The following is a 10000-nucleotide window of genomic DNA, read 5'->3' on the forward strand; positions in this document are numbered from 1 at the left end:
TGTGGAGCTGAACGAGCTGCTGATGGATAAGAACCAGGAGATGCAGTGGAGAGAGACGGCTCGCTGGATCAAGTTCGAGGAGGACGTGGAGGAGGAAACGGACCGCTGGGGGAAACCACACGTTGCCTCGCTGTCATTCCGCAGCCTGCTGGAGCTGCGTAGGACAATCTCACACGGTTAGCGCACACACACACACACACACACACACGTACAAACATATTTACATAAGCATATCGATTACAGCTATAGATAAATACCGTGGTCCTGTCCCTCTGATTCATGCTGATTGTGTATATGGCCAGGTGTCGTACTGCTGGACCTGGACCAAAGGACACTGCCTGGCATCGCTCATCAGGTGGTGGAACAGATGATCATCTCCGACCAGATCCGAGCTGAAGACAGAGCTAACGTGCTTCGAGCACTGCTGCTTAAACACAGGTCAGCACACACTATTTCAGAATTGTGGGTCCCACAAACGATGGCAGAACTACTAGTTTTTAAATGCTGCATATAACGATTGCTTGTGACTGAAAACTGGAAAAATCCCACTAAAATGACACAATGGAGGAAATATTTGTGGACATAAAGCAAACAAAAGCATTATGGACATAAAGGATCCTCCTGGCATCTTTTAAAGTACTTTTTTTCTGGCATTTTTAGATGGTTTAATCAATTGATTGATTTAAAAAAAAATGGGGGGGGGGGGGGGGGGGGGTCAACCACTGAAGGAGTGTAGTCACCCTATTATTCTATCTATACATTTTTTTTCTTCTTTTTCTGACTAGGGTGTGTATAGAAACGGCTGGTTAAAATTTGGCAAAGTTATTGTGGAGGGTTTAAGTGCACCCTATGATGTCAGTTTTTCAAGGTTAAATTTTATTTGTATAAAATGTTTTTTTTTTTTTATAATTTTTTTTTATAATTCATTTTATAATTCCCTGGATTATGCCCGAAGTGATCACAGACCAGCATCTAAAAAATCGACAATACTTCCTGTCGATCATCTTTTGTATTTTGTTCTTACCTCTTCTTCTAGAAATCTTCTACACAAGCATGTTGTTTGATTTTGTGTTGCGAAAAAAAACATTCCTGGAACTGGATAATCAGAATTGCGAAATGCTAAATGTATTTTATTAACATTGTAAGTCTTTCACTGGCCATATTATTAGAGGCTTCTGTACATATGTATGTTAATAACCTATTCATGTTTGGGTACATTGAAATATAAGATGTTCGGCTAAAGGATCGATTGCCTGGAATTGATTTTAAAACCAAAGCTGGTTCATATGGTTCTAATGCTAGTGGTCCTGTAGAAAATGTACCCTTTTTATACCAAAATGGCACAAACTGAAATACAGAGAAGCTCACAAACCAAGAAGCAATACCCTGCAAATCAATTGAAAGCAGCATCCTAGTGTATGTGGGATGTGTGTAGATATCAGACTTCTGCTAGCTTTATGTTGAATAATATATCAGCAACAATGGAAAAAAAAAAAATGTACTCAGAAGGTCCAGATGTGCAGTATAATTAACACGTCAAGAGTTGTGCAGTGTACGTAATTCTGTCATCATGATCGAACAACTTCTCTCATTTCAGTCACCCGAGTGATGGGAAGGAGCACAGTTCATTCAACAGGAACATCTCAGCAGCCAGCCTCACCTCTCTGATGCCTCATCACCATAGCAACAACCATATCGCCCATCCAGAACCTTCTGCTGCTGACCCGCTCATAGCAGGGACCACAGAACCTGACTCCCACCTTTTTGTCGACATCGACAAGAACGAAGTACAGCATGTAGTTTAGTTCTGTATTTGTCTCCGTGTTTGATGCACACGTGTCGATCTGTATTAGGGATGCGCATCTCCATAACAGAGTTACATTTTGATGATACAATACGTTAAAAACACTCCGCTACCGATGAGATATGATTCACCCCATTACAATGGCGTGTGACCGAATTCCAATATGATTCGAGACACTGCGATTCAATGCACTACGATACAATGGAAAATTTTTTTTATGCAATTTAATGTGGTACATACTTTTATTTCTTTGGTTCAGATAAACCGCAAATCATTTTACAAACAGACCTTTTGTAGTGCAGATAAAGATGAATTGAAATCAGATCTTTTCCTGTTCTGCTCTACCTCTGCCATGTTAATCTCTTTTCTACGTGAGCCTCAGGACACGCCTCGAAACAGTTTAGCGAGGAGAAATCAACCTATATATAAAATATTGGTCACAAATTTTTGGTCACTTTCTAAATAATAATACTGATACTAATAATTACATATAAATAAAAAAATGTTTACCGATGCAAATATGTTTTAAAAACGATGCATCTTGATTAGGGCCGTCAATCAATAAAAAATTTTCATCGTGAATAATCGCACGATCGGTACGAGTTAACTCACGATTAATCGCACATTTTTTTTTTCTTAATGTACTTTAAATTAATACTTTTTTTTTTTTTTTTTTTACAACATAGGCACGAACAAATATATTCTTGTAAATGTTTTTCCGAATAATTGTGGCGTTTAAAATCGGGTAAAACATCAGGACACCAAACTGGACTTTTGCTACGTTTCCACACGGACGGTTTTAATTGGCGGATTTTGGTGCTTGGTTTGAGACTTTGGCGCATCAGTAAAACAAATGTTTAAAAAAAAATAATTACGTGCCGTTTTTATTTATTTATTTTTATATCTTGAGTAAAGATAGGATGGCGTGAATAAACGTGTGTTGCATCGAAGGTTTTAATTTCGCCTCTCTTATATTTATTATATTACCTTCTTTTAATAAAAAAAATTGTCAAACAGAAACGCACACTGCATTAATGGCGCGTTAATAAAATTCGATTGCAGTTAAAAAGAAATTTGCATTAACGTGCTATTAAAGTGCACGCTTGTATCTAATGCACTTTTTTTTTTTTTTTTTTTTAAGTTGTTGCAAAACATATTTTGCTAATCGGTGAATCTTACCAGCTTTAATCTGTAGATAAGATGTCCTCTGTGTTTTTACAGAAAGACAGTTCTCTAGTGCTGGGCTTGCACAAATCCAAATCTAAGCATGAGCTCAAGCTCCTGGAAAAGATCCCGGAAAACGCAGAAGCCACCGTCGTGCTCGTGGGTGAGTTGACTTTCACAGGGCGATCTGACGATTATGTTCCAATAACGGCATGTCCTGAAGTGTTTTTATTCCATAAAATAAATAAATAATAATAATAATAATAAAACTGCATTTAAACAAATATATTAAATGAAAAGTGAGTAAACTGTTCAATTAATATTATAAATTATAATATACAGAAAAATATAAAATAGTTTGTCATTTGAACTGGGGTTTAAAATTTTATATATATATATATATTTTTTATTTATTTTTTGCCTGGTCTAAATGTTCATCTCCACAGGCAGAGTCGACTTCCTGGACCAGCCGTCTATGGCTTTCGTGCGCCTGCAGGAGGCGGTGTTGCTGGAGTCGGTGCTGGAGGTGCCGATACCAGTGCGTTTCATGTTTGTCCTCCTCGGGCCGCCCATCGCTAACATGGACTACCACCAAATCGGACGCTCCATATCCACCCTGATGTCCGACAAAGTAAGCTAAGTGCAAATCGCGCTGACTGCACAGAGGGAAATCAATTTGGAACTTGGCCCAGACCGTGTGACTGCTTTGGAGTGCATTTCAAAAACAAGACCGACAGATTAATATCTTAATTAAAATGCAAATGTGTGACCTGTAAATATGAAAACACATCCTTAGTGAAAATACACTGTATAGATTTAATAAACGCATGAACCATTTTTTTTAAATAATAACAATGCAAATAAGAAAAAACTAAATTAAAATCGACTTTCGTTTGTACTACAATACAATTTTTAACCAGCTGTTTTGTTTTCTATCTTGACAGCAATTTCACGAGGCAGCATATTTGGCGGATGAGCGCGGGGACCTGCTGACAGCCATCAACAGCTTTTTGGACTGCAGTATCGTGCTTCCTCCGTCCGAGGTAGGAGGTGACGAGCTGTTGCACTCTGTGGCTCGATTCCAGCGAGAGATGCTTCGCAAGAGACACGAGCAAGAGGTCAAACTGCAGTCCAAGGAACCCAAGAGACCAGAGGACGAGGGTATAAATATAATGCATGCAATTTATACACACTTTATTTGTGAAGAAAACCTATTATTAATTTAGCTTATTATACATATTTAGTCATTTGATCTCACAAACTTTTCTCTCATTGTCTACGCCTGTGCTTTTGTGCAGCTCTTTTGCCCCCAAGTAAACCCGTAGAAGACCCCCTGCGCAGGACGGGGCGCCCGTTTGGCGGGGCGATACGAGACGCAAAGAACCGCTACCCCAAATACCTCAGCGACTTCAAGGATGCCCTCAACCCTCAGTGCATGGCTGCTGTCATATTCATTTATTTTGCTGCCCTCTCACCTGCTATTACATTTGGAGGACTGTTGGGTCAGTTGATGCCTGGGATGCTTGTTTTGTTTGTGTGCTTGTTCATTTATTCACTTGCTCCTTGCCTTTGTTACTGAAAGAACCCGACAGTGAAATTCAGATATCACTGTGTATGCTTAATGAGGTGGTCTTTTTCATTCATCCCTCTTGCAGGTGATAAGACTGATGGTTTGATGGGCGTGTCAGAATTAATCGTTGCCACTGCAGTACAGGGGGCTTTGTTTTGTTTACTTGGAGCTCAGCCCCTTCTAGTGGTTGGCTTTTCTGGACCCTTGTTAGTGTTTGAAGAGGCGTTCTTTTCTGTGAGTAAATTTCTTTTTGTATCTATCAATTTAACAGCTATATTCTGTGTATGCGCATACAATCTGCATCGATAGTTGATTGCTGGAACTATTAGCTAAATGCAAAAATCCATTCCGATAGTTTTTCCGGGTTGCTGGAGCGGCTGAGAAGAGAGCGTCTTTACTAGAGCGGCCTCTAGAGGCAAATCACCGACACCACGTGTTGATTGTTTATACACTGGAGACTGCGAGCTGCATGGGGAGCGCTATATTCTATTTTAATTATTGATTTTAATATTTTGTACTATTACGTTTTATAATCATTTTAAATTTATTTATTTAATTTGGCACATATTAATGATTCAGTCCTTTTTTTTTTTCTTTTTTTTTTTTTTTTTTTTATCCAGTATCCATTTAAAAAAGTGATTCTGTGCCTTAACCGTGACTCAGCAAGTTCTCTGCACTCCATTTCCTCCCTGTTTGCACCTGCTGCCACTTTTGGCTCTCTAGACTCTCTATATTGCCGACTCTCTAAACTGCTTAGGCTGTTAACCGGGAGTTGCAGAATATTACTGGTACTGTATAAAGCAGCACTGTTCAGGCTTTGTGGTAGACCAAGCCACCTTCACAGATAGCTGCTTATTCTGTTTCTTAAGGGCCTTGATTGTTGTTCTAGGCATTTCATACACTGGCAACAGGATCGGGGCAGGATACTATGCTAGTAAATCCAGGCATTAAACTTTCCTGGAAGACCTGAATTGTCTACCTTACTGAGCCAAAATTGAGCTCCTTACTGGCTTTCTGGATAAAAGTAGAATCCTTAAGGCTACAGTTAAACAGCTTACCAAGGCTCTGGTAAAGCCAGTAATAATGCCTTTCTCTAGCCGATGGCAGTCTGATGTACCTGACCCAGTGGTGACTCTTATCCTGAAGTTGCTGCAATAGTCCAGGATTAGGTCCACGATTTTGTTAGGAACACGATGTCACTGGAGGGCGAGCAAAATGAGATTGTGAGGTATGGATCCATACACATTAGCAAGGTCCAACAATAACACAGTAAGGTCTCCTCTAACTTCATGAGCCTCCCTAACTGAAGATCATCTTGCCTTTAACACTTAACAGTGAGATGACTTTAAACTGGCCGATGCCCTTTGAATTTTCTTCCTTGGGAATCCATACACCATCTGCACATCTGCACTGCTTAGCAACTCTTCCTCTGTGCCAGATCGCTCTTCCACAGGTGACGAAGCAGCGGCGGGTTTATACACAATGTATAGAACTTTGCTAGGCCCTGGAGTAGAGGCTGATCTGGCTCTTTTCACCACCTCGGGTGCTGGCTAACAATGAGTGCCGTCATTGCTTTAAGCCAGCTGTCCACTCCTCTCTTTTAGTGTAGCTTTAAGGATCTCAAGCTACGATGATGATGATGATGATGATTTCATGCATTTAACAAGCAAATATGTCTATATTGATCACTCTATGCAACTGATGCTTTGTGGAGCCATATTGAGTTGATGGGACTCGTGGTTGAGAAGAAGAATCTAAATTAGCAAGTAGGAATTTAATTCAATTCAATTTACAAGCTGCAGCCCTTAATTCAATGCAGCATTGGTGACAAAATAACACTGGTGCTTGTGTTAATAGTAATTACTCTAATTACATTTATAGTATTAGTCAGACATCCTTATCCAGAGCGACTTACATTTATCTCATTCATCCAACTCAGGGGGTCAAGGGCCTTGCTCAGGGGCCCAGAAGTGGTAGCTTAGTGTGGCTGGGATTTAAACTTCAGATCCAGAGTACACAACCTTAAACACTAATGGTAACTTAATGGTGTTATCTAAAACCAGCTTGTATGAATTATCCAGAAACACTCTAAAATTGGTCCTGTAGAATCTTTGCACATTAACCCCTATTTATTTGTGACAGTTCTGTACATCCTATGGCATGGAGTACCTGACAGGCCGGGTATGGATCGGATTTTGGCTGGTAATTATCGTGGTGGTTATGGTGGCCTTCGAGGGAAGCTTCCTGGTGCGTTTTGTTTCCCGCTTCACTCAGGAGATCTTCTCTTTCCTCATCTCCCTCATCTTCATCTACGAGACCTTCGCGAAGCTTGCCAAGGTAAAACCCATTTCGTTTTTATTCGTATTTTTGTGTGTAAAAAAAAAATACGAAATCTACACGTGTCTTTTTTGTTTTTTTTCTCCCTAGATCTTTAAAGACCACCCTCTCACCTCTTGCAACAGCACAGCAGAAAATTACACGACACCAGAGTTACCAGTCAACTCCAGCAGAGCGCAAGACATCCCTGGGAAATTATTGAACCAGCCCAATACAGCACTGCTGTCTCTGGTGCTTATGTCAGGAACCTTCTTCATCGCTTACTACCTGCGCAAATTTAAGAACAGCGCCTTCTTCCCTGGCAGTGTAAGATTTTGATACCAAACACTTGCAGTTTTTTTTGTGGTGGAGCATGTAAAGAAAAGTGCAGTGGCTTCACCTGTTTTTGAGGAGCATTTGATCTCCCTGTTAGGTTGCTGCATGATTGATGGGACGTGGGTAATCTGGCAAAACTACAGAATCAACTGACCAGTTATTTTCCTGGTTTAGTACATTTGAACAGAAAAACTACCACGTGTTGACCTTCAGCAACCCTGCTCTCCACCTTGCTGTATTTTAGAATGTACAGTAAAACCCCGTTGGACGAGCATAATTCGTTCTTGAAAATTGCTCGTAGGTCCATTTGCTCGTACGTTCGAACAAATTTTCCCCATAAGAATGAATGTAAAAGCGATTTAAACTGTTCCGAGATTTCATTCGATCGCTTATTTCTGCACTTTAGAAATTTCTAGCCTATTTTAACAAACAAATACGCCACAAATTACCGTAATGTAAACATAGTTGAACACTTACCCATGTGGTAGTGGTCGATTGCAAGTAGATTTTTCATTTTTCAAGATTTCTAGTGAAATAAAAATTGAACTGAAGTCACGTCATCAACTAAGCGACTGATTCTATCCCCCGGTCGACAGTGGAGAACCGGCAGCATGGGTTTGCTCGTACCTTCGCAATTTGCTCGCAAAATTGTACCCTATTTTTGTACCCAAGGTCCGTCTCCGTTTGCTCGTACAACAGGGTTTTCTGATTTAGACGTATACAGAATTGTGAATTAAGTCTTTTCTAAAACCAGGTTTTCTTATGTAGCTCCGTAGGGTCATTGGAGATTTCGGTGTTCCCATTGCTATCTTCATCATGGTTTTGGTGGATTATAGCATAAAAGACACCTTCACACAGGTGAGTTGGTAAAGAAAATACTACAGCACGTTATTCCCATACGTAGATGTTTCTACACAAATCTGTGCAGCTTAAATCTGCTTGAAATTCAAGTCTCCCTCGTCCCCCCCCTACAGAAACTGAGTGTGCCGGACGGCTTCAGTGTGACCAGCCCAGAGAAACGAGGCTGGTTAATCAACCCATTGGGCTCGGATGGTCAGTTCCCAGTCTGGATGATGGCTGCCAGTATTCTGCCCGCCCTGCTCGTTTTCATCCTCATCTTCATGGAGACCCAAATCACCACGTGAGCCAACATTATCGTTTTGAGGCAATGTTTAGGAATTTTTCAAATTACAACAAAACCAGCAGTGATTGTCTCCCATCATATCAGAGCGACTCTAATCACTCGAGAGTGTCTGAAAGTTCGGTGGCAGTGCAACGGTTTAAATAAGTGGCGCCTTTTAAGTGGAGTAATTGCGTGTCAGACCATAGCTTTTCCTTGTTTGATAGCTCTCGAGCGAAAGGTGTGTGTAGGATACAAAACGGCCAGTTTAGGATACTAAAACTTCAATGAACCCCTGATAAAAACCCATTTTAAAAACGGGTACAAGCATTAACGTTACAATTACATTACAATACAATTAAACATGCAGTTCATGTGCTCTACTCAGGGTATAAGATAAATGCCATGTGTTATGATTTTTCAAACTTAAGATGACTGTAGCGATACAAGAACATTTTTAAAAATATTTGACAATTTTGCGCGGCAGGCAACCGTAGCAGCGTAAGCTCCGCCCTGCCCTCCACTCACGGTGCTCGTCTACGCCCACTGCCGTATACTGTATAGTTTATACATATAATATGGTTCCACTGATCCACTAAATTATGATGTCACTTGTGAAATTATTATCCAATTACAGTATTCTACCCCATACTAATAATTCTTTGAGACTCCTGGGTAGGCTTGGCCATGTCTCGACTGTTTCCATGTTCATTACATCATTACATTAAGTGCATGTGTGCACATTAGAAATGAGTAGAAGAAAAACAGCTGGATGTAACAGATCTCCACAGATGTCTTTTTAAATAAACTATTATTTGAGATATTTACTCATTACTCATAATTACATTCCAGTGCTCATGTTAGTTCTCACTCTCCAGTGTTCTGTATTGTTGAAAGATTTATGATCACACTCTTGATTTAACCCAAATGAGGAAGGGTTCCCCTTTTGAGTCTGGTTCCTCTCAAGGTTTCTTCCTCATAACATCTAAGGGAGTTTTTCCTTGCCACAGTCACCATGGCTGCTCACATCAGGGATAAACACACACCATTCACCTTAACTGTTAAATTCTGTTAAGCTGCTTTGAGACAATGTCTGTTGTGAAAAGCGCTATAGAAATAAACTTGACTTGATATTTGCTTTTAAAAAAGTATTCTCCATTTAAAATTAATTATGCACACCTGTTTAAAATGCTGGACCGGGATGGTCAACTAGTTTAAAGGTGAAATTCTATTTTTAGCATCATTCTCACTTCTTGCTTTCCTGTAAATGCACACTCTGTTTTTCTTTTTTCGGTTTAATGGTTGCACTTTTTTGCCTGTTCGCATGCGTTTGCAGTGCACTGACGATGTTGCACGTCTGCAGTGTGCGAGCATATGCACATGTACATTTAAGAAGGTCTTGATGGAGGCTCTGCACAATGAAATTTTGACCCTGTAACCTGGCATGATATCGGTCTTTACTGCGTGCGTTTGATTCGTACGGTCGTGCCGTGAAGATGTGATAAGAATGTAATGTATGATGGAATCGGTACAAATTTCTGAAATGAAGGTAACCTTTTTTTTTTTTTCTTCCTTAGTCTTATTGTGAGTAAAAAAGAGAGGATGCTGGTAAAGGGCTCAGGCTTTCATTTGGACCTGTTGATCATCGTAGCTGTGGGTGGGATCTCAGCTTTGTTTGGACTGCCCTGGC

The 10000-nt window shown here is 40.2% G+C and overlaps 1 protein-coding gene across 10 annotated transcripts in view; it reads left to right on the plus strand.

The window, feature by feature from the left end:
• slc4a2a (solute carrier family 4 member 2a) overlaps nucleotides 1–10000 on the plus strand; it is a 38810-nt gene that overhangs the window by 24497 nt on the left and 4313 nt on the right. For all 10 annotated transcript variants that reach the window (XM_083541656.1, XM_083541654.1, XM_083541657.1 and 7 more), the window contains 13 exons: nucleotides 1–176; nucleotides 303–438; nucleotides 1598–1787; nucleotides 3026–3131; nucleotides 3415–3599; nucleotides 3913–4129; nucleotides 4267–4470; nucleotides 4624–4772; nucleotides 6681–6875; nucleotides 6966–7181; nucleotides 7959–8048; nucleotides 8165–8331; nucleotides 9888–10000. The exon at nucleotides 1–176 is cut by the window's left edge and continues 5 nt beyond it; the exon at nucleotides 9888–10000 is cut by the window's right edge and continues 141 nt beyond it. In XM_083541656.1, the coding sequence (XP_083397782.1) occupies nucleotides 1–176; nucleotides 303–438; nucleotides 1598–1787; nucleotides 3026–3131; nucleotides 3415–3599; nucleotides 3913–4129; nucleotides 4267–4470; nucleotides 4624–4772; nucleotides 6681–6875; nucleotides 6966–7181; nucleotides 7959–8048; nucleotides 8165–8331; nucleotides 9888–10000 (2144 nt within the window). The remainder of the gene's footprint in view (nucleotides 177–302; nucleotides 439–1597; nucleotides 1788–3025; nucleotides 3132–3414; nucleotides 3600–3912; nucleotides 4130–4266; nucleotides 4471–4623; nucleotides 4773–6680; nucleotides 6876–6965; nucleotides 7182–7958; nucleotides 8049–8164; nucleotides 8332–9887) is intronic.

Source organism: Silurus aristotelis (genome assembly GCF_946808225.1).
Source record: "Silurus aristotelis genome assembly, chromosome: 5".
NCBI lineage: Eukaryota > Metazoa > Chordata > Actinopteri > Siluriformes > Siluridae > Silurus > Silurus aristotelis.